Source organism: Felis catus, chromosome A3, assembly GCF_018350175.1.
Source record: "Felis catus isolate Fca126 chromosome A3, F.catus_Fca126_mat1.0, whole genome shotgun sequence".
In the NCBI taxonomy this organism is placed as follows: domain Eukaryota; kingdom Metazoa; phylum Chordata; class Mammalia; order Carnivora; family Felidae; genus Felis; species Felis catus.
In genome coordinates this window covers 134,116,272-134,141,883 of record NC_058370.1, presented here as the reverse complement: position 1 = coordinate 134,141,883, position 25,612 = coordinate 134,116,272, and the positions used below count along the sequence as shown (strand labels likewise).

The 25,612-nt window shown below is 38.3% G+C and overlaps 1 protein-coding gene across 1 annotated transcript in view; it reads right to left on the bottom strand.

Moving 5' to 3' along the window:
• The window catches only part of KIDINS220 (kinase D interacting substrate 220), a 96,297-nt gene that overhangs the window by 19,296 nt on the left and 51,389 nt on the right, over positions 1-25,612 (bottom strand). The window contains exons 22-26 of the mRNA XM_045055005.1: positions 24,730-24,892; positions 5,208-5,386; positions 3,656-3,882; positions 1,171-1,284; positions 359-415 (exon numbers count right to left, since the gene is read on the bottom strand). Of these exons, the coding sequence (XP_044910940.1) occupies positions 359-415; positions 1,171-1,284; positions 3,656-3,882; positions 5,208-5,386; positions 24,730-24,892 (740 nt within the window). The remainder of the gene's footprint in view (positions 1-358; positions 416-1,170; positions 1,285-3,655; positions 3,883-5,207; positions 5,387-24,729; positions 24,893-25,612) is intronic.

Sequence of the window (25,612 nt, the reverse complement as noted above, 5' to 3'; positions counted from 1 at the left end):
CATGCGTGCAGTACCAACTGCAGGCCGAAGAACACCACCAGTCAAAGGTGAAAACAGCTCAATACCAAGGAACAAATACCACCAACTGAGTGCTCCTGGTGGCTGCTGTAAAAAACAAAGCCCATCCCGGTGTCATTGAAAAAGGGGAAAAAGAGTTGAGTGAATAGAGGGTAAAGTTAAGCATTAGCTTTTAAATGAATCCGTGAGCTCTCATTATTAGTATTCAGCTACTCTACAGGAGCAGCCATCACAGCACAGAGGCAGAGTTAGGGAACTGCTGTCACCACAACTAAGACAGTAGTTCCTGCTGCAGAAGCGATGACAGGCCCGTGTTCCCAGCACAAGGCTACGCCGTTACCCTCAAGGAGTCTGTGGGTGAAGGAAGCCCCTCAGCAGCATCCTCCTTGATAACCTCCTAACAACACAAAACAAGAGTGTGGGTGAAAGGTGAGGGGGGCCGAGCCGTAGGGTGATGAATGAACATGGCACTAACACGACCACAGACAACACCGAAACCTGCGCGTGATTGGAGCGTCCCTCGGCGACACTTAAATTTTAAATAAACAGTTGAAGTTCTACAGCTTTTATCTTCTCACTTATAAAAATATGTTAATGGGAAATCTCTTTTTTTTTTCCATCATTAAACTGACCATTAGGAACACCTGGTAATTTACAATGTATTTTGTTTTGGATTGGATTTAATCACACATTTGAATAATTCCCTATCCTATTTAATTTCTGCCATTAGATTAAAATGCTCCTCCAATATATCCTTGAACTTTTATACCATGGGGCTAGCATATATACGTGTACATGTGCATATATATACAGATACCATGTATGTATGTTTTCTTAAAAAGATATTAGAAATGAGCAGATGTAAAGGTTTAGTTTTTAAAGTTTTGGTAACAAACACTGCATTATAAGCCAGAAACTCTGGTTGTAAACAACTCAACATTTATTCACTGAGGCTGCTAGTCATTTTCCTTCCATAGACATTTACCAGAAATAAAAACAAAACACATTTTATGTTAGTAATAGCTTATGTGTCTTAACGCTATTTATTAAATAAGTTGCATTCTTTTGCTACAGAAAGGAAATAACCAAACCACTAGTGCTGTCTATGTGTCTTATTAGATTAATACTTTAGTTACCCTTTTTTATACTTACTAGGCCATTGCTTTGATCTCTGGGCAAATTCGTTTTTACTGATGGACGTGAGATGAGGTGTTGGGAGCCGCCAGGGTAATACCTTGGCGTGTAAAGGTAGGGGGCAAAGAATGGCTATGGAAAAAACACGTAACAAAAGAAGGGGATAAACAATTACAGAAATCAAAGTGTGATGAGATTTATCAAATGAAACTAACCAACAAAACACAACTCCAAATTTTGAATAATGCAAGTGACAAAACAAAAGAAAAAGTACCTTACTCACAGTCTGTCAGATATTAAACCCAAAGTTAAGACCAGTATTTAAAATTTCATATTGTTGATTTAATATAAGGTTTGTAAGCAACTGAAGTTTTGCACCTTACAATCTGACACAAGAGTCTCTTTTTAACATTTTTACGGGCTTCCATATGTCAGTTTCTAAGTGATTTACAAATATTAACTCACAATCTCTTTAAAAAAGCAGAATGGACTTTTAATAGAATACTGTTCTTTACAAAAAAAGATGAGCTTTAAGTAAGACCAAAAAAAAGTCTCAACGTATACAAGAACACCTAGCATGGATTCCAAGAATATTACTCCTAGAGCTTACTTTATATCCTATAGTTTAGAGTTTATCTCTTAAATAAGGTGTATTTATTAATGGGGAATCCATTGTTTAGTGAGATTTGTAACTACTGCCTTTATTTGTAGCCAACTTCACATAAACAGGAGACAGCAAATTATATGGGCTAAACATAAAGATTAAAACTCATTAAGCTTCATTACACTGAAATAACATCCTCCCCTACCTTTTAACTGCTGCCATTTAAGAAAATTGTTCTGCTTTTAACTTTTAGACTGGAAACCTCAGATAACTAGAACAAATAATAACTAGATCTAAAAACATGAGAAAATTTTAAGTGTTTTTAAAATGATAAAATGCTATTAAAGCATCACATCAGCCTAGATGGCATGGTAAATTAAAAAAATAAATAAATTTCTTGGTTTCAAAACCTCAACTGTCATCGACCGATCAATGAGCCATTTTATGTGAAACTACAGCAGATTTTAAGACTGCTAAATAAAAAACCTGCATTTCAACACTGTTACCCCACAGTTAACTTTTGTAAATATGGACTACATTATAAAATGCTACTGATCTACCTTTTTCTCCCTGTCTGAATGAAAGAGTAGAATAACATTATTCACAGGACCTCTGTGAATAGTGCCCCTAATTACAGTTGAGCTTGAACAACACAGGGGTTAGGAGTGCTGACCCTCCGAGTAGTCAAAAGTCTATGCATAACTTTTGACTTCCCCAAAACTTAACTACTAATAGCCTACTGGTGACCAGAACAATCAAATAACACATAGTTTGCATGTTGTATGCATTATATACTGTTTTCTTATAATAAAGTAAGCTAGAGAAAAAAGTCATAAGGAAGAGAAGATACATTTACAGTACTGTACTGTATTTATCAAAAAACAAAACAAAACACCAAAAACCCTCTTGGTATAAGTGGAATCACACAGCTCAAACCCGTGTTGTTCAAGGGTCAACTGTACTTAGATGGCCAACATTTTTCAAAAACTGAAATTTTAATTTAAATTCTGGAACTCCTTCTTTGCCACATTTATTCTAAACTTCACTTTCTTCCTAGCTCACGTGAAATTTATTTAGGCATGCAGTTGTTGGCTCCTATGAATACTAGCCTCTATGTTTTTCTCAAATTAAACTAAAGAGGGAGACAACAAAAATAAGAAACTGTAACGGACCTTAGAGCATGGTTCCAGAAAGTACACAAGGAGGGTTCAATGCTCCATTTTCCAGTAGGAAATCTTAGTATTTAAGATCAGTAAGGTGGGTGTAGCTTGGGCTACTAACCTTGACAGGGTCTGTATACCACTGATACTTGTGCTTTCATCTTTTTAAGTAGAAAATTATCATATTTATACTAAGTAAACAATTATACATGACTGCCAAAACTTGAAATATAACTTTAGAAATGGGCCACCGGGCTGTTATTTGGCAATAACATCTGAATCCTACAAGCAGCATCTGCCATCATTATCTCATGCTTAAAAGCTGTAACACACATTAAATATGGGTTTACTAAACTACTGTGGAAATTCAAGTTCACCATTGTTTTTAAATGCCAACGTAATTACACAAAACATAACAAATGCAACATTTCTTTATGAACAAATAGAGAAACAGCTCCCTTCGTACCACAGGACAGTCACTGATGACCCTGTGGAGTTCACTTTCTTATAAAAACAAAAAACATCTCTAACATTCAGACTCCATTGAGATCTAGAACCCATCCAAGTGAAAAATTCTTTTGATTTTTAAAAAATCATGTACTTCAAATTCCACCTTAACATTTTTCCTATTTTAAAGCTAAAGTGCCATTTCAAAACAATAATAGAATCCACAGCAGAAAACTTCTGATATTTCCCCCAAACAAGTTCTTAAAATTGAGGATTCCCAGCACTCTCTTACCCTGTTGTAGAATGGATGCTGGGGTCCCGTCATCCCACTGTAATAGCTGCTGTGAGGCTGTGGAGACACGACCCCACCTCCAAACGGTCCGTTGAAGGAAGTAGAAGAAGAACAGACAGACGGAGGCTGACTGTAGCCTGACGGTGGCCTTGGAGGAGCTTCGTGTAAAGGCAGCGGGGGGTATGCAAGTCCGCCGATATTAATCTGGTCCCTCGCAGCACGAACATCTAAAAGATTAAATGATACCCCAGAAGGCAAAAGAAAACAGGACTTTAGTAATTAGTCCAACTATCACCTCCTTCTTCGGTTACCAGACAGAGACATGCTTTTTTCACTTGCCAAGAATTCCAACTGGCTTAAAGGAGACAGGAAATCTTGGCTCGGAAAACCTTGTCCATAGTCATTCCAGAGAGGAAAAACCCAACTAGTTTGCATTAAAGCTTTTGTCACCATTTGAAAAGTCAACATCTGGATTCTTCTCTTCAGTTACCAGAGCAATAATTTTTTCTTTGACTTTTTAAGGTACTTGTGCTATTCTAACAATTGTTTATGATCCATTAAGTGTTACTATTAATAATTCACACCTGTCTGATATTAATAAATACAATGATCGCTAGGCTGTGGGCTTGCAAAGTATATGACTCATCCATCTCTGAACAACCACAACCAATTCCATGGCCACACAACACACCTTGACATCAGCCTTATAACTAGTACCTAAAAAAAGAATGTACAAGTAGTTTCAGGCTCTCTCTTCATAACTCCCGGAAAACTCAAAGGCGGGTCAGCAGTGCCACACCAAAGATAATGTGTCTCAATAAAGATTTTGTGTGTGTGCATGTGCATGTAGTGGTGCCTCAAGGACAAGTGAAATTATTCCAAAACTTCAACGTCACTATCCTCAATTTCCAGTCCACAAATTTAAGTTAAAATTTAGATAACCATATTTTGCCCCCTCGGATAAAGACTCCCATATTAAGCTTGGTCACAGAAAAATTACAATGGGCTGACATCTTAGTTTTTTTTTTTTTTTTTTTTTTTTTACATTTATTTATTTTTAGAGACAGAGAGAAACAGAGCACAAGTGGGGGAGGGGCAGAGAGAGAAGAAGACACGGAATCCGAAGCAGGCTCCAGGCTCTGAGCTGTCAGCACAGAGCCCGACACGGGGCTCGAACTCACAAACCATGAGATCATGCCCTGAGTCGAAGTCAGATGCCTAACCGACTGAGCCACCCAGGCACCCCATAATGGGCCGACATCTTAAAATGGTGACTATATCTCAAAATCTGACTCTAAAGCAGTTAAGTCAGGTGTGTGGGTTCTCATGAAAAATATTAGAATAAAGTGAATTTAATAAATAACATTACTTAACATTTTCTAAGAAATGTCAAAATTCTTAATCCTCAATTCCACAAATTCTCCTGTGTAGTGCTTGGTTCAGTATTTCCTGGTATCTCATGGAGCAAGAGAAACTTACATCGCTAAGTTAGAAATGGGAAACATTTTGAAGACTTCAGATAAGAAAAATTAAACTTACTACCAATACCCACCTGCAATAATTTCCCGTAGTTTGGGGTCTAGGTTTACAGTGCATGGCAAAAAGGTTTTTACGTCTCGAGCCACAAGAACTGGGGTCCTTGAAGACAAGAACACTTCAAAGTTTCTTATATCTCCATCTATTTCAAGCAGTGGCTCAACATCTTTAGTTGTTGGAATATTCTTTGATATCCTTAAACAAGAAACAAATGGAAAAGGTCATTAATGTCACTATTAGAAAGGAAAATTCTACATGTAACTTAAAATCTATTCATAAAAATAAATAACACATTACACATCATAAAAAAATTTTAAGGAAAAAAAAAGGACAAAAAAAATTTGCAGTTACAAAATGACTAAGATAACAAGTGTGAGGTCAGAATTAGAACGCCTTTGGCCACAGGCAGGACTCGGGCTAGGGAACAGGAAAGAAAGCAGGTTTTTCAGGCTCTTCACATGTGGATGAGGACCTTTTGGTGAAGGTTAAACGAGTTACCATTTTACACACAGCAGAGCAAGCCTCAGACAAATGAGCCAGCCTGCCCAAAGCCACGCAACTGGGCAAGAGAAGTTGACCAGCTCTCAACCCCACATTTATTATGGAATACCACCGTCCTTAGCTTGCAAAGAAAAGAAGAAGTAAATGATAATTTTTAAATAAATTACATACACTAGAAAAAAGTTAGTACAGGTTTTTCCTGTTTCAAAAAAGGTTTTATTTTCTATTCCTTTACTGCTCAGACCCAATCCTGGGCTAGTAGCCAAATATTAAAAGCCATCCGAGGGAAAGCCCAGGGAACAAAATTAGCAAACAAGAAAAGACAGGGTGCTGGTGAGGACACAAGGACAAGGATTTTGTGTTAATGAGCCTCAGGGAGTCCCTTGCACGGACTCACGCACACCTGCACAAAACAGAAGAACCCTCTGATGGGATTACTTTTTAATAAATTAAAATGGCATTCAAACTGATCAGTGATATATTTTAAATGAAATGAAAAACCTAGGAGAATGGTTACAAAGACTCATTTGCAGAAGTGGCCAAGATTTCAGAGTTTAAACAGTTAAAAAGGTAGTTCATCTGTTTCAGGAGTGGAACATAAAATACTAAGAAGGGAAGCTAGAAAGATTTAGATAAAAACACACAGCTGACAAGTCACATGAAACAAATTAACTGAATTTTAATGCCAGCTCTGCTTAAACTTGAATGTGAACAGTGTTCTCAATATGATGAACAATACTGCTGTTCACAAGCCAACAGTCTACTGCTGGTTTCCAGATTGAAGTCTCGATTCTAACCTTTTGAGCTCAATACGTTAAACTCTTCCACTGAAAGAGATATTTATGTAAATGATAATCTTTTGGCAATGGGCCACTAAAATCATATGTGTCTTTATTTTTCAGATATTTTTCCAAAGGTTAGTATTTAAAGAATTTAAGTAACTTCACTTTTCAATTAAGAGTGAATTTGAATTTCCAGTATTATGAATCATGTGAATTAAAGTTGCCAGCAGTTAAATGGCCCACAGAAAGCATTATAAAGCCTCAGGCATCAATGAGCTCCTAGTAAGTTTAAATGCAATTTCTTTCTATGCTACCAATCTAGCAATACTTGTTAACGCCAACGGCAATGTAAGTTAAAGGCATTTTGATTACAAATGACAGTGGTTTATAGAAAGTCCGTATTAATTCCCTGGCAGAAATTACATAAGCCATTCAAATCACTTGCATTCAAAATGAGGTCTGAAATTACATGGGGGAAAAAATTTCTATTTTAAATCAAAATATAAACAGGTTCTAAAAGCATAATTTATGAAGAAGGCATGATTTGTCACACTTTATCTAAAAGTAGCTGCCTGATAATGTCATTATTTAATCCTAGAAGGTTAAAAAGAAGACAAAATTCCTTCAAAAACTTAGAGAACACTCTTAACTGCCTCACAATTTTATTACCTTAAGACAAATTCAACCCCTACTGGGCTCAAATACATTCGATCAGTGAATGCCCATTTATTAAATAACACTCTATGCACAGAGCACTTTTGAGATTCCGGGATGGAGATGGAACACAGACAGAAAACAGCTCCTCAGCACCACCGCCAATGGGTGTGAAACAAAAGATGAAGTGAAGTCTACATGTGTGGAAAGACCACTGAAAACCCAGAACGCCTCAGGAGCTAACTACGCTCTCTTGTTCGGTCTTGACCCCGCTAATTCCTACTCCCCCTTTGTCTCAACCCAACTCCCTGCCTCTTCAAGCAAGTCTTTCCCAAGAGCAGACCCTCGTAGCACATCTACTTTCCTGCACACCACATATCCCAACCGGAATTTGATAATCATTAGAGGAATTATTTTGTTGATGTCTATTCCCCCTCTAGACCGTAAGTTCCTTTAAAGCTTGGAAGAGGTTCAGTTTTGTTCACTATTGTATCTCCAGAGCCTAGAGCAGAATAGTGTCACATCACTTTTGCTTAATAAATATTTGTAGAACGAATACAAAGAAAAAATACATTGTTCCCAAAGAGCTCTATTCTTCTGTAATAATTTTCACTGTAATTACACTTTCTGATATTGAAAAGAGATTTACGCTTGGGAAAGAGTAGGTTGATCCACTTAAGAGTTCATTTTCATATGTGGTGTGAAACGGGGGTCCAACTTCATTCTTTGGCACGTAGAGATCTAGTCGTCCCAGCACCATTTGTGGAAGAAACCATTCTTTCCCCCATGAAATGGGCTTGGCACCCTCGTCAAAGCTCAAGCAGCCCACAGATGTATCAGTTTATTTCTGAATGTTCAATTCTATTTCGTTGGTCTATCTCCCCATTCTTAGGCCAGTGCCTCATTGTTTTGATCACCGTAGGTCTGTAGTAAGTTTTGAAATTGAGAAGTGTGAGTCCTCCAACTTTCTTCTTTTTCAAGAAGAATCTTTTCAAGATTGTTTTGGCTGTTTGGGATGCTTTGCAATTTCATGTGAATCTGAGAATCAGGTTTCCATTTCTGCAAAACAAGGCTATTTTGGTAGGGATTGTATTAAATCTGTAGATCACTTTGGGTAGTTCTGACATCTTAATATTCAGTCTTCCCATTGATGAACATGAGATATATTTCCATTTAGATTTTTTTAGATCTTCTTTAATTTAGCAATTCATAGTTTTCATTGTACAAGCCTTTAACCTTGTCGGTTAAATTTATTCCTGGGGGTGGGGGGCAGGGGCGCCTGGGTGGCTCAGTTGGTTAAGTGTCCAACTCTGGCTCAGGTCATGATCTGGCGGTTCGTGAGCTCAAGCCCCGCGACGGGCTCTGTGCTGACAGCTCAGAGCCGGGAGCCTGCTTCGGATTCTGTGTCTCCCTCTCTCTCTGCCCCTCCCCTGCTCATGGTCTGTCTCTGTCTCTCAAAAATAAATAAACATTAAAAATATTTTTCTTCATTATTTCTGGGTATTTTATTCTTTTAGATGCAACAGTAAATTTAATTGCTTTCTTCTTCTTCTTCTTCTTCTTCTTCTTCTTCTTCTTCTTCTTCTTCTTCAGTAGGCTCCACACCCAGTGTGGTGTCCAACACAGGGCTTGAACTCACAGACCCTGAGACCAAGACCTGAGCTGAGATCGAGCTGGATGCTTAACCAAGTGAGCCCCCAGGCAGCCCTAGAATTGCTTTCTTAATTTCCTTTCAGATAGAGAGGTACAGAAACACAAATGATATTGTGTTGATCTGTAGCCTGCAACTTTGTTGAACTTGTTACCTCTAGCAGCTTTCTTGTGGATTCCTTGAGATTTTCTATATACAGGATCACATCATTTGCGATTGGAGATAGTGTTATTTCTTCCTTTCCAATTTGGATCCTTTTCCTCCTGCTTTTTGTCCAATTGCACTCACTAGATCTTCCAGTATAATAGTGAACAGTGGTAGTGAAAGTGGGTGTCTGAGTCAGCTACAGGCTGCTATACCAAAATATCATAGACTGGGTGATTTTTTTTTTTTTTAATTTTTTTTTTTAACGTTTTATTTTTTATTTTTTTGGGATAGAGAGAGACAGAGCATGAACGGGGGAGGGGCAGAGAGAGAGAGAGACACAGAATCGGAAACAGGCTCCAGGCTCTGAGCCATCAGCCCAGAGCCTGACGCGGGGCTCGAACTCCCAGACCGTGAGATCGTGACCTGGCTGAAGTCGGACGCTTAACCGACTGCGCCACCCAGGCGCCCCGAGACTGGGTGATTTAAAAAACATTTATTTCTTACAGTTCTTGGAGTATGGAAGTCTGAGATCATGGTGCCAGCAGTCAGGTTCTGATGAGAACCCTCTCCCTGGTTTGCAGCTAACTGTCTCTTCTTGTAAGGACACTAATCCCAGGACTCTACCCTCATGACCTCACCTGAGCCTATTTATCTCCCAGAGCCCCCACCTCCAATACGATCACTTGAGGAACAGGGTTTCAACATATGAACTTGGGAGAGACACATGCAGCCCACAGCAGCAGGGGTCCTTATCACGTTCTGTCTTAGTGGGGAAACTTGCAGTGTTTCGCCATGGAGAATGAGGTTAGCAGTGGGTTGTTTTTTTTTTAATTTTTTTTTCAACGTTTATTTATTTTTGGGACAGAGACAGAGCATGAACGGGGGAGGGGCAGAGAGAGAGGGAGACACAGAATCGGAAACAGGCTCCAGGCTCCGAGCCATCAGCCCAGAGCCTGACTCGGGGCTTGAACTCACGGACCGCGAGATCGTGACCTGGCTGAAGTCGGATGCTTAACCGACTGCGCCACCCAGGCGCCCCAGCAGTGGGTTTTTTTACAAACGCCTTTTCACGTTGAGTAAGCTCCTTTGTATTCCCAGTTTTCTATGTGTTTCTATTGTGAAAGGATGCTGGATTTTGTCAAATGCCTTTTCTGCACCTACTGAGTATTCTCTTGCAATTCTTTTTATTCTTGTATGATTGGTGGTAATACCGTCACTTTCTGATTTTAGTTATTTGTGTGTTCTTTTTTCCTTTGTCAGTGTAGTAGAAGGTTTGTCAATTTTGTCGATCTTTTTCAAAGAAACAACTTTTGGTTTGGTCAATTCTATAGTTATTCTAATCTTTTGTTTATCTCGGCTCTAACCTTTATTTTTTCCTTCCTTCTGCTAGCTTTGAAACCTTAAAAATGTGTTCTTTTTTTCCTAGTTAATCAAGGTATAAAGTTAAGCTATGAAGGTCTTTCTTCCTCCTTAACATCGGCATTTACGGCTATACATTTCCCTCTGAGGTACTGCATCGCTTAAATTTCAATCACTCCTACGATTCCTATAAAAGTACCATGATAACAATTCCAGGAGTCACCTTTCACATCGTATTGGAAAGGCCACTAGCCTAGGGCGTCTATAGCTAAAGTAACAAAAGTAGCAAAGTAACAGGAACTACAACTGCCCACAAGCACAAGGCTGTGTTGAGCCCAGTACACTGAGCGGAGCAAAGGGAAAAGGGGCGCCTGCATGCACTGGTCAGAGCCCATTCTCAAAACAACAGTGCGGGGTCCAATGTTCTCATTAGCACCTACTTTTCAAAGCTTACAAAAGTAATGCTGCATTTTAAAGGCGTCCTATTCAGTAACCCACTAGAAAACAACAAAGCACTCGTGTATGTGGCACGGTGAATAGGTGAATACGTAATCATGCCAAGCCTTCAGGTTTGTTAGTTTCTGGTTTCAAGCATTTAATGTGTTTGACTTATGTGTTTAAGGACGATCCAATTAGGATTATATAATGCTAACCATGAAAGTACTTGTCTAAATTTCCAAATAAATCACTGGGAGAGCTAAACAATGTTACTCTTTTGCTTAGCAGAACAGCTTCCTCTACATTTTAAAAAGATTATTTCCCACCGAAGGCGTATACATTTTCAAGACAGTGTGTATTTCCTATCTGGTCAGAATATTAAGGCCCAAGATTACTTTTTTACACTGGAAGAAACATGTAGTAATGTAATTTAAAAAAAATTTTAGGGGCGCCTGAGTGGCTCAGTCGGCTGAGCGTCCGACTTCGGCTCAGGTTGTGATCTCATAGTTCATGAGTTCGAGTCCCGCGTCGGGCTCTGTGTTGACAGCTCAGAGCCTGGATGGAGCCCGCTTCGGATTCTGTGTCTCCCTCTGTCTGCCCCTCCGCCGCTTGCACTCTGTCTCTCGCATTGTCTCAAAAATAAATAAACATTTAAAAAAATTTTTTTAAGTGCTCAATATGCGAACTCAGTAGACTATCATTAAGACCGCAATTTGCATAACTGCAGCTGGACTTCAGCTAGGACTCACATGGACAGCACAAGACACGACCTTGGTGGCAGAGATGCCACCACACCCAGGACCTCACATGACACAGCTCCCCCTTATCCAAGTTACTTCTTTACAAGTCGGTGCTGCTGGCCACGTCTTGTTCATATGTTGCGGCCATCCTTGCTTCTTTCTTTGAGCTTGAAGAGCAAATGTAGTCAGAAACTGAAAAATGAACTAGGACTAGAAATAAAGGAAAATTTTATGACCATAAAAATATCCTTGGGATAAGGGCACACTTATGAGCACTGAGAGTTGTGGAATCACTAAATTGTACACCTGCGGCTAATATAACACTGTACATTAATTATAGTGGAATTTAAAAAATCTCCTTATCCCTTTTTTTTTAAAGCATTGAATTATTTTGACACAGAAGCATTTACACTCGAAAAGAAACGCAGCTTAATACTCTCCAGCGAGGATTCCATTCGATCCAGTGATGAACAGCAGTGCGTTCAACAGCCAAGGAAATAGTATAACCAATGTCTGGGGTAAAAGTCTCCCTTTGAAGCTATTGTATAAACTTACTACCTATTTACGTGTTAGATGCTTTCCATTACAGGCTGTCATTTCTGGGAATACAGACCTACACTGCACCCCGGCTGGGCTCTGAAAGGATAGAACAGGGTACTTACTGTGGCACCTATCCTTAAATCCAGACTTCACCAGCTCAGGTTAAGTCAGAATAAGGGTATAATGTTTGACAAGTAAAAGTAACGAGATGAACTGTTTAAAAGGTGTTAACAAAATTAACTTAAGCGACCCCTGGGTGGCTCAGTCGGTTGAGCGTCCGACTTCGGCTCAGGTCATGACCTCCTGGTTCGTGAATTTGAGCCCCGCGTCGGGCTCTGTGCTGACGGCTCAATGCCTAGAGCCTGCTTTGGATTCTGTGTCTCCCTCTGTGTCTGCCCCTCCTCCGCTCATGCTCTGTTGCTCTCTGTCTCTCTCTCTCACACTAAGATAAATATTAAAAAAAAATAATAATAATAATTTACTTGAAAAGCTGGGTCACTGGGTAACTGTGTGATTTGGGCCAAGTCCTGTAACCTCTCTCAATTCCAGTTTCCTTATTTCAGAGGGCTGAAGTAGATCTCTTCCATCCTGTGGACAGCCCTGTGGATGCTTCCCACACCCACCGCGTGGGAGATGTTCTCTCTCTCAGAGTAATGAAGGAAAGCCCTGGCCTATGCCATCCCTTCCACATCTGAGCTCCCTTGGTTTTGGTGTAAAAATGACACCGGAAGCATAACTTAACTTGGTTTTAAGGTTGCAAGTTTAGTAACTACAGGGATGAGAAAGGATCGACAAACAGGAAGGGTAAAATACAAAAGCTCAAAGAGGTATCTGCACTGGCTCATGTACATTACCGATAAGGCACCGCCTTCATTTCTCTGTGTTGTGTAAGATGCTGTGAAGAACACACATGTAAATTACGTGTGTTCTTACATGTAATCTGACAGCAAAAATATATTCGAAGGTTATAAGGAATTGAGAAGAAAATTTTTTAAAGTACTAGTATTTGTATACGAACATCTACAGCCTGCCATTCTCTGAGCCAGGTGTTTTCTCTAGTTTACCTAATTTCCATCTCCCAAACATTCCATGAAATACCATTTCAACTTTTAACATGAGGAAACCGAGGCTCAGAGATGTGAAGCAACTGGCCTGACGTCACCTCCGATGTAAGTGGCAGAGCTGGTGCCCATCCGGCCTGATTCAAAAGCCTGTGCCCCGTTCCCTGCACTGGCTCAAACTGGGGGCCACAGACAGGGTTCAGAGTTCTTAAGTAATGATATACATATTTTTAACTCCTTAAAATGTAATAAGATAGAACACTGTTACATATTAAATTTTAATGCATTGAAGAAGACCAACATATAAGCCTCAGGTCATCCTGATTTTTTGTTTTAATTTTTTGCAGACTTTGAAATAAGGTTTTTCCTCCATTTTCAGGTGCAGATATAAATTCCTTTTTTTTTTTTTTTTTTTAATTAATCCAGTCCAGCACTTTCCTCTTTTTTTTTTTTTTTTTTTTTAAAATTTTTTTTTTTTTTTTCAACGTTTATTTATTTTTGGGACAGAGAGAGACAGAGCATGAACGGGGGAGGGGCAGAGAGAGAGGGGGACACAGAATCGGAAACAGGCTCCAGGCTCTGAGCCATCAGCCCAGAGCCCGACGCGGGGCTCGAACTCACGGACCGCGAGATCGCAGCACTTTCCTCTTCATAAAGTTAGGCAAGCGAGTGCACTCCTCCACCTGATGTGCCCAAGTCAGAGCGTAATAAACAGTTCAGAAATCAGTGCTAGTTTATGACATGACTCAGGTGACAGGACCTTGTCAGAGAAGCAGCACCCAGCACTTCAACCAATTAGAAGAAATGTGAGCAGCTGTCACATAAGCCTGGTGACCGACCGATGAAGCCAAATTAATTGAAAACATCCTGCCACTGCAAAGCACGTTTAAAAATTGGTAACATTTGAATCTACCTAGGATTCAGAATTTTCTTGATATTATATTACCAAAACTAAGTACAGAAACAAAGAGAGGTTTATGCCAAGGTAAGCATGCAGGGATCATCCACATGTTTCAATTAAAAAAAACATTTTTAATGTTTATTTATTTTGACAGAGAGAGAGAGACAGAGCATGAGCAGGGGAGGGGCAGAGAGAGAGGGAGACACAGAATCTGAAGCAGGCTCCAGGCTCTGACCTGTCAGCACAGAGCCTGACGTGGGGCCCAAACTCACAGGCCGCGAGATCATGACCTGAGCCAAAGTCAGACGCTCAACCAACTGAGCCACCCAGGTGCCCCTACATGTTTCAATTTTAATATGTTCTTCAGAACAGCTCATTTTTCTAACTGAATTTATTAGGAAACATTCTAATTTGAGTCAATTAATTTATATTCATTCTGCTTTATTTACCGGGGTTGTGCATAAGATTTAATTTGCAAAAAGGTGTCCACGGTGGGGGGGGGGGGGGGAGGGGAGGGGAGGGGGAAGCCTGAGAAACCACGTACTACAGCCCAATGCCTACCCAGTTACTGCCACGCAAGTGATCAGATAATACCAATTCAGATGATAAAACAATAGTTTCAAGCTAGGGTAATAACAGAAGACTTCGGTAAAGAGGTTAAGAGAGGCAAAATAATTGCAACTGACTCAATATGAAAATACGATCTATCATAAAAATGTAAAGCCCATTGTCCCATATCAAGAGTTTGTACTAAGATGTATTAAAAAAATATTCTGATAAAAGTAAATGAGATCCGATTTTCATAGCTGCTTGAGGAACACTACTAATATTGGGAGGTGCTACCAAACAGTAAGAGATGTTCCTATTATTGTTTCCTTTTGGAATTCTTAAAGATTCTTCCATTAACCATCTAGAGGAAGCAAATGTTTTGAAATAAAACTCTGAAAAGGAGGTATACAGAATGAAGGTTCTGAAATCAAAGCTTGTCTATGAATATGCCTCAGATTAAAACAAAACCTTTAGGGGCGCCTGGGTGGCTCAGTCGGTTAAGCGGCTGACTTCGGCTCAGATCATGATCTCGCTGTCCGTGAGTCCGAGCCCCGTGTCGGGCTCTGTGCTGACAGCTCAGAGCCTGGAGCCTGTTTCAGATTCTGTGTCTCCCTCTCTCTGACCCTCCCCTGTTCATACTCTGTCTCTTCCTGTCTCAAAAATAAATAAAACGTTAAAAAAAATTTTTTTTAAAAAAACAAAACCTTTATTAGATAAGCTATCTTAAAGATTTAATGTTTAATAAGAATAGAACCCAAGTTCTACAATGTTTAGAATTTAATACTTTTAATCTAATACAAATCTTTATAAAGACCAATTTTATTTATTTATATCTTTCAAATACTCCCTTTTCATACCCACCCTTTTCACAAAAGCTCATTTAAAAGAATTTGAAGAGGAAAAGGTAGTACTAAACTTAATAAAGACTATGCCATAAAATCAGATAACCACTCATTTGCCTGTGATCAAGAGTCTCAGTACTTACGAACGTCCTGTGAAGCCACTTTTAAAAAACAGGCATGGAAATTAAACTTTAAAGTGTCAGATATTCATATTTAAACTTAAGTGCTTTCCTTGTTTTCCTGCTCTGGAAAGGGAAGAGCAAAATGAAGTAGGGCTTATTTCTTGGCTGAACATGCTAATAATGTCTCTAGTGAAATACTCCCCCCTTGTGGACTTCCCGGATATTGCTACCAGGAGCTGCTGGCGGCAGAGCTCTACAGCGGCCACTCCCTTTACCTGTTTCGGTTACCCAGCACGTTTGTTGTTTATTCTATTTCAAAGAGTCTTAAAAATATTTTGACTTGAAGTTCTAAAATCATAAACGTCTGTTGAAAAAAATAACTTCATATAGATGATAGACAGACAAATAGACAGTCTGGTGGCAAATGTGAATCCTTCAGTAATCAGACTTGGGTTTTTTAAAATGTAAATGTGCATAATATTCGTACCGTATTATAATATAAATTATGTTAATATAATTATTACCTGCATAAGTAATATTTTTGTTTTACATATCAAAACATATACGTTAGAGAAGTTGAGTTTTTTATTTCAGATTTCAAACAACCTTAGTTAATATACTTTTTTCATGTTGGAGTTAGAAACGCACAACTTTGGAACATTTAAAATTCTTTCTTTGTTCTTTTTATTTTTATTTTATTTCCATAAAATTACTGAACATGGCATCATGAATTTAAATGAGAAAATATTTTTAAAATCAATTTTATCCTATTTAAAGCAAATGAAAAGCTATTGAAAAGCTACCTAAAAAAATTACAGCCACCTAATGCATATAAAAATGATATAAAGGCTTAAAAAACAGAGGTACCAGCTGTTTAAGTGTCAAATATCACAACTGATTTTTTTAAGCATTCCCTACAGAACCTATTGCAGTTACTAGACACAATTAGAACTGAATAAAGCATTTATTTGGGGTTTTACCTAAGTTGGTAAGAGTCCGCATTTTTTTAATAGAGCAGAAATTCAATCCTCTGGAAAATTTCCTATCTGCCCGTTGATACATAATAATATTACCATTGATATATAATAAATAATTCTAAATACTCATTTGAAAATGAATAAAATATATCTGGAAATAAAAATAAAATTAGTATAGTTCTGTATTTGTAATTCTCTCAGATCTGCTGCCTTGCTATGTAGTTACAGATCATCTCCTGGCTTCCAGAAATAGGTCTGGGGAAGCTCCAGCAGTAGTAGCTGTGTGATCCCAAGTAACTCCCACTCTTCGCCTCCCAGAGTTAGCATTAAATTAAAAAATCCATGCAAACTGCTTAATCCAACGTGTGGCATATACTGAAGACTCAAGTAATACTAACCAGTACTTTTATTAGCATATGCCCAATACATAAAAGACTCTATAAATATTTGTCAATGAATGAACCTGATCAAAATGTTTAGCATAACAAAATTGGGAGTCCAGCTAACTCATAAGGCCTTTTTAACAACACTGACAATAGCCTGTTGGTAGGAGCTGAACTGAAGTGGGAGGGGCCTGTCTAAAGGTGGGCCAATATGAAGTAATTCCAAACCATGGCATTCATAAAAGGATTATAAATGCAAGAAACCTTAGAAATGTGGTGAACTCACAGTTACAAGGAAATGACTATGAAATACATTGTTTTGATTCTGTTGTATCACCCAACAAAAGGTGGAAACTACTAGGTGCTGACTGAAATATGTAATTACCATTCAATTGCTATGTACTGAGAACTTACTATGTGCCTAACCCAGGGAACTACTAGTATAATAACAAAGGAAACATTTTACCCACATTTAGAACCAAAGATCAGGTGTCTTTATGAATAGTATTCTCTTCAAGATAAAATGTGGCTTCTCATTTACCACCTTCCCCTAATCCATACTTTGCTCGATCCAAATGTCATCATATTTCTTTATTCTCTCAGAAATAATCACTACTGCCTACTCCATACCAAGAACGTCTAAAGCGAGGAATTCAGCAAGGTTTAAGGAAGTTACAGTCGTGGAGTTAACAGTCTAGTTCAGGAAACAAATATTAAGGAGAAATGCAAATATTTATAGAAAGGTAACTATGTTAAGTGCTATGAAGGAACACACCAGTATATATGGAACACATCTAGTAAAATCTTGGAGAATGGGGTATGCCGGTCACAAAAGGATTCTTGAGGCTGTGGCATTTAAGATGTGACCAGAAGAATAAGGTGGGGTTGGAAGGATGGGCCACAGAGAAGTGCAGGTGGAAAGGTAAAAAGCAAGAGGGATAAAGCATGAGAATGGGCTGGAGAGCCAGGCTAGGCCTGTTCAGAACTCCAGATAAACTTGATGCTTGTACACTGAATTTTGACCAATTATTTTTCTTTATCTGTAGAGCCCAAGTTGACACGCAATGACCATCATTTCCATCTTATAGTACTCATAAATCAAATTAATATTACTGTACAAGCAACTCATTAGTTGCCCTCTACACCACTGACCTATCAGCCAATGCTACAGAAACCACCTTTCATTCACTCTCAACCAGGGGCTTAAATGTGGGGCTTGGGGGACAAACCATGCAGCTGGCAAGTCCAAAGGAAAGAAGGTAATTTAAAAAATGATCCAAAAACTAGGCTTCTAAATCCAACATTTTACTAGAAAATAAAGAATAAAATCATCTTAAGAAACAAGAAATTATTACAACAGGCAAGACATACAGGGAAATTAGTCATAAATTAATGGAGATGTTTAGAACTAACCAGTTTTCTTCACTACACCGCAACAGACTGTCTACACATGTTGCTCACATGTTTCTCACTTTCATGGCACGCTGCTAAGTGCCATTCTCTATCATTCATTTCATCTTTACTGTGGGATCCCCACCTACTCTGCACAACTCTTCATTTACCCTAATGTTCCCACCAAGATCCACTCCCATCCCCTTCGCGACACAGGATTCTCAAAATACGCTCCCTTAGGTCAATAGGATTCCCTAACTTACGCCAAGTTACACTGATAGAGCCAAATAATAGGCACCTTAGAGCATACAGGGTACGGATACAACTTTTTCAAACCCCTGCAATGGATCTCCATTTCACTTAGGGTAAAAGCCAAAACCTTTACAATGATCTTCCATGTTCCACACCTTCCTGACCTCACCTCCCACCCCGTCGCTTTACTGAATCCTCTCTAGCCACACCAAATCCCTTGTCCTTGCTGTTACGGAAACATTCCAGGTACTCTCTGGTCTTACAACCTTTGTCCACACTGTTCCTTCTGCCCAGAAATGCTTTCCCTAGATATCTAGTTGGCTAATTCTCCTGCTTCCTTCAAGTCTTTGCTCAGCTTTTCCCTTCTCAACAAGAACTACCCTGAATAAAGTATTTACGTGGTACATATTCAGGGAAAGTGTGTTTTGAGAGAAAAGATGGAGACAAAAATTATATACAAGACAGTAATTTAATAAATGTTGAATGGTGACAACATCAACACATGCAGAGAAGTCACATCATATCAAAAAGATAGAATTTCATTAAGATTCTACACTATATATAAAAAGCACCAAAAGTACCACGCATGAAACAGTGTTTGGCATAAATATTCCTAGTATCTCAAAATCAAAATTAGGAGAAATATCACCAGTACAAAGGATGTACTTTGTACTACAAAGGAGATGAGACAACTTCTTCACAAATCTAAACTATTATCCAGTTTTTCATGCTATTGAAATTCACGACTTAAATCCACATGCGACAGAAATAGACATGTGCATAATCTGGGTCACATGATGGAGGAGGGACAACAAATAATATAAAAGAAGGAGGAAGGAGGTCAGTGAGAGCTAAGGGAGGCAGGAGATAACCAGAAATGAGCAAGTTAAACTTAGGAAAATTTTGGCTGAGTATCAGGTATGAACATCATAAGATATGAGATTTTATTATGAAAAATGCCAAGTACAGAAATACCACTACCTGAATAATTTAAAGATGCTGAATTGAGCATAAAGGTATAAGTTAGATGCGTACAGTGCCTATTCAGCAAATAGCTATTCCAATGAATGGAACATGGCTACCATTCTAAGGCTCTCTCAAAACTTGTTTTAAATAATTAAGAGTATGGCATTATCCTTATCACAAAACTATTCTGACCATATCATCCTGAGTAAAAGATTGCGTGAGTAGTGTCAAAACAAAAATTTAAAACATTATCTTCATGAAACTACTTAAATTGATCTTTTAAAAACTTCTATCATTGCTTAAAATGCTTACTGAAAAACACCAGAAATAAAGTTTTATACTAACATATTTCAATGGTTGTCTAAAACGTTGTAATAAAAAGTAGACAGAAAATCTTTATCTATAGTTTTTATTTTACTCCCTTTCTTCTTCCTAAATGTATGTTAACAAAAAAAACCCTCAAATGATCTAGACAAAAGCTTTTAGCTCAACACATAATTGCAAGAAAATTACAATAATTGTACCAATTAAAATAATCTTGAATGAACAGTATGTCATCTTAATGTTCCAATGGTTTATAGAGGGATCTACTTAATTAGCTGAAATTGCTTTCTAGTGTTAGTATCAAATGTCATTTGTTAAAAGTTGAACAATTTAGAAAATAATTTAACAAAGCAATTTTACCAAACACCAAGAACCAACATTTTCTTTTTCAGCTGAATAAAGCAAGCAGATGTGTCATCAAATTGCTATAAAAATAAATGAGGCTTTTTATGGATTAAAAAATAAATTTTACTACTAGCGTTAAAAATACTATTTTCTGATTGTTTTTATCAAATCAGATTTCTTTAATAAAATAAATGAATATCAATTATATACTGCTGCTTTTGTCTGCTGTAAATAAAACTTTTTATTATTCAAATGACAAGCAATGGAATCAAAGAACTCAACTATGGGTAACTAGAAATAGTCAGCTAAATTATTCTAACATATTCCAATATATGATCTTTCAATATGTTAATCAAATTGTCTTCCTATAGTTTTTCATTCCAAATCATCTTAAAGTCAATTATTAAGTCAACTCCTTAATGAAGTCTCCAAGATTCTTACTACATTGTCTTTTTCTCTTTTCCTTAGACTAGCTACAAAATATTCTTTGTGTTTGTAGGCATATAAAACACACTTTTTTCTAAAAAAAAAAAAAAAAAAAAAAATCTAAAAATCCCCCTGAATCCAACCCATTAACGGATGGCAGGCCCACCTAGTGCTGAAGTCTAAAATAATGGATTAATTTAATAGCAAAACAAAGTTCTAATTATCTCATTACATCTCCAATATAGAATTGGAGATATATATTTACTTGAACAAAATATTCCCCCTACAAAAACTCACTCCAAGTTATTTTTATTATATGATGAAAAATACTCCATCAAAAACATTTCTTTGTGGGAATGCAAGCTGGTGCGGCCACTCTGGAAAACAGTATGGAGGTTCTTCAAAAAACTAAAAATAGAACTCCCCTACGACCCAGCAATTGCACTACTAGGCATTTATCCACGGGATACAGGTGTGCTGTTTCGAAGGGACACATGCACCCCCATGTTTATAGCAGCATGATCAACAATAGCCAAAATATGGAAAGAGCCCAAATGTCCATTGATGGATGAATGGATAAAGAAGATATGGTATATATATGCAATGGAGTATTACTCGGCAATCAAAAAGAAGAAAACCTTGCCATTTGCAACTACATGGATGGACCTGGAGGGTATTATGCTAAGTGAAATTAGTCAGAGAAAGACAAAAATCATATGACTTCACTCACAGGAGGAGTTTAAGAGACAAAACAGATGAACCTAAGGGAAGGGAAACAAAAATAATATAAAAACAGGGAGGGGGACAAAACAGAAGAGACTCATAAATATGGAGAACAAACTGAGAGTTACAGGAGGGGTTGTGGGAGGGGGGATGGGACAAACGGGTAAGGGGCACTTATCCCTCTTTTCTTATACAAACAGTATCATGTTGTACACTCTTACACACTTTGCTATTTTCACTTACTATATCCTAGAAAGTCCTCCATGTAAATCACAGAGTTTTTCTTCATTCTTTCCTACAGTTACAAAATACCCTATCATGGTGCTTCAACCAATGTTCTTATGTAAATGTTTATTTATTTATTTTTGAGAAAAAGAGGGGGAAAAAACACAAGTGGGGGAAGGGCAGAGAGAGAGAGGGAGACATAGAATCCAAAGCAGTCTCGAGGCTCTGGCTGTCAGCACAGAGCCCGACATGGGGCTCGAACTCACAAACCGTGAGATCATGACCTGAGCTGAAGTCGGACGCTTAACCGACTGAGCCACCGAGGGGCCCCCCCAATGTTCTTATATAAATGCACACTTAAGTTGCACAACTTCTTGTTTGTGGAGGTGTACATTCAAAGTAAATGACTGCTGGATTGAAAGTAAATATACGGGTACTTGTTCACAACTGTACCTCCGGCATCCAGAAGCAGGACCCACAAATAATAAACACTTAATATATTTTTGTTGGATTGAACCAAAAGATAAATTTCTGAGGGCTTTAAAGACCTTTTATTCATTTGCACAACCCTCGTGCTTCCGTCTCCCGGGGACCCAGACTTTAACCACTCCCTACCTCCGTCACAGGACACGCAGAGGACCCAGTGGCTGGGGGCTTCAAGCCCGCAGCCGTTCAAATGTGAAAAGTTGATCAGTGTTTCTGTAATCCTGAGATACGGTGTACTTCTAAGCAATATACTCAACTAAAGGAAGACAAAGAGACTGACTTGAGTCCTCTTCTGTACCCAAACCAAAAACTGACATGAACTATATTTACTCTTTTACTGGGGGTGGGGTGCTGAAAAATGTAACAACTGTTTTTACAAAGGTAAAGGAAACTTGTAGAAAAAAAATAACGTATTACAGCAATGCCTGCTTAATAGATCCGTTGTCACTGCAGTAAATGAGACGATTTGTATCAACCATCTTATGTGTTAAATAGAATATTCGGATCTTGTGAAATTCTAGAAAGAAATGGAGAACACAGAAATGTAAGAACTTGAGACGCTTCATCTTCATCATAAGATGCCAGTGCCTTACATACCCCAGACAACGCTGCAGCTGAAGAAAACACAGATGACCCTACCGTGCTGTGCGGGGCAGTACCCTTCGCACGTGGCCCTGGAGCCAGGGACCCGGCTCTACCACTCAGTGGCTGTGAGACGTTCGCTACGTGACTTGCCTTCTCTGGGCTTCAACTTTCTCATGTGTACAACACGAACAGTAACACTACTCCACAGACTGTGAGAATAAAAGGTGTCAAAACGCAAAGTGTTTAGAACAGTGGCGGGCACAGAAGCGATCTGTGGACTCTGAGAGACCTGGACTGAAATACCTCTGCTACTCACGAGCTAAGCGACTGTGGGACGTTAAACTTTCCGAACCACAATCTTCCCTGTTGAGGACGTGGAGCCGCCCAGCCACCTGAGCTTCATAGAGCATCGCGAGCACTAAGGCTCCTGGCGGAGAACCCGGCACTTGAGGAAGGAAGACTGGAGACACAGACACCAAAAGGAGAAAATGCTCACGATGAGCAGTCTCTCCTCCTTCCATGAGGGCCCTGTGACACAAGCAGCTCTCCTGCGGCCACAAGTTCAAACTGCCCGAAACCAAATACATGCTCCAGGAACAATACCGATTCAGACAGGCTCTAAGAACCCTGTTTCTAGTCCCTAAACGAAGGCTTATTCTTTCCTCAGACATATTTTTATTGACACACAAATAATCACCATTGCTCAAGGATAAGACAAAGTCCCAAAGGACTACCTGTCCATGCTAACTGGCGCTTTGGGTGAAAAATACGCCATGTGAAAAATAAACCCCATTACATTGGGATGAGTTGTTAGTAAGAAGTTAGAGAGTTTCCAAAGTTAAATTTTAACTGTTTAACAATAACTGTGCTCATCTAGCCAACACTCATTACACATTACACGACACCTGTTACGATGCAAAACTTACTCACGAAATAAAACAACGTTTTACTGCACAACCAAGGGAAAAACCAATCTTGTGTCTTACGGGAAGAAGATACTCTCTCAGATACCAGAGAGCAGATACGATTCCATGCCACTTCTCCAAGCCGGCAGTAATTATGTGTCACTGCCACCTACTGGAACACCTACTTGATACAGCACACGGTTTACACAACTACTTGAATTTAGTGTAAATTAAACAGCAAAAGCAGGAAGACCTCAAATCTGTACACTAACACTACAGCCATCCTCCGTAAGCCTAAAGCTAGTTATTTACCTCAGAAAACATTAAATAAAATATCTACATGAACAATGGGGATGAAAAACAAAGGAAAACTAACTGCATGCTGACAATACTTCAAGAAAAATTTTTTGTAATCTTAAAAGTTTTAATATATGAACTATACACTAAATGCTTCATTAGTGTTTCAATTATATTTAAAATAATCGTTTCAGTTATACCAAGATTTGTGAAACTGTATAGTTTCTTTCTACCACCTTTTTTCTAACAGATAGCTTACTTGAGCAGCTCTTGGAAACTCTGAAGGTATGTTCTGGTGAACAAAAAGGATTACAATTTCATTTGTGAATCTGACAAGAAATTGTCAACTCTTATAACTTCACATGCCTGGCATTTCACTGAGCCTAAACTTCACGTCTTTCAAGAAAAAATTAATCAATTTCTTATCAGAAGTAAAAACTTCAGAAGTACTTCAAATGACTGACTATAAAGGAACAATAAATTCCTTTATTGTTTAACGCAAAGAATGTTTTCCAGCCCGTATTCACAGTTTCAAAAACTGTCCAGACCCAAAACTGAAAATACCTGCACTAATGATTTGAAAATGGAACCTCCTTAATATTCAATGAAGACTCTTAGAATAAAAAATAAAATGGAAACAAATAATAACATTTCACAGTTTGCATTTCATATGTATAAATACATAAAACTAATAGGACTATTAAACTTTTTTTACTGTGTAAGTTACACTGCAAAGGGAAGAATATACTCAACTACCTAAGTTATAAATTTTACATGAGATATATACCTGTGCTAATACAACTCCAAAATTATAATGGAATTAATGAGAATGGTTAGTTGAATCCAGAAGTATACATTTCATGTATATTATTTTGTATTCATTTTGCTTTATTTGCATTAACTTTTTTCTGAAAAGTCAAGTTAATCTAAGATAAAGTGAAACATAAAGAGGTCGGACAACGTACCTTTCATAGATGGTTTTCAGTGTCATTTGATCTGGAATCCCTTCAGTCTCTTCCAAATATAATATGAGCCATGAAGTTCGGTATGGCCACTGCTCAGTAAGATTGATCCAGCTAGCAAGCCTGTCCCAGTTGAAACTAATCTGATTGGCTCTCAGTAATCGCCCTTTAAAAAGTATGAAAACAGTTTTTTAAATTCATAGATGTGTAATATTATACTAAGCAAAACATTTAGCATATTCACAAATAATTTAAATCTTTAAACACTGCAATTTAATTTACACCACAAATTTCAACCTAGTATTGATATGGCTTCTGTAATCCAAAGAGCTGTACTGGAAAACTCCTAGGGATTAAACACAATTCTGTTTAATCCTAAAGTAATTTTTGCTGTGTCATTTGCCACCAGTGCTATATACTGCTTTGACCACATACCTGTAGGCAAAACCTTTCAGAACTATGTGTCAGTCTCAACAATCAGACAACAGAACATCAATGAACCCATGATGGACCTCATCCTCTAAAGAACTGTCTAAGTTGGTAGGTATATGACATAGTGTATTAAAAGGTGATCAGTTCTATGGGGTAAATTAATAAAGCAAGGAGTGTCAAAGAAAGAAGTGTAATTTTATCTAAGACGAAAAAGCAAGGTCTCGTTGAAAAGCTGACATTTAAGCAAAGAGTTAAGACAAGACGAGAAAGCCCATGATGCATCTCTCCAAAGAAAGATCATTACAGGCAGAAGCAGAAGCCCTTAGGCAGGAGCATGCCTGACATTTTCAGGGAATGGCAAAGAGGTCTGTTAGGGATGGAACAGGAGAGTAGAAGATAAGGTCAGAGGTCGGGAAAGAGGTGGAGAGAGAGAGATCAAAAGGGCCTTGTAAGA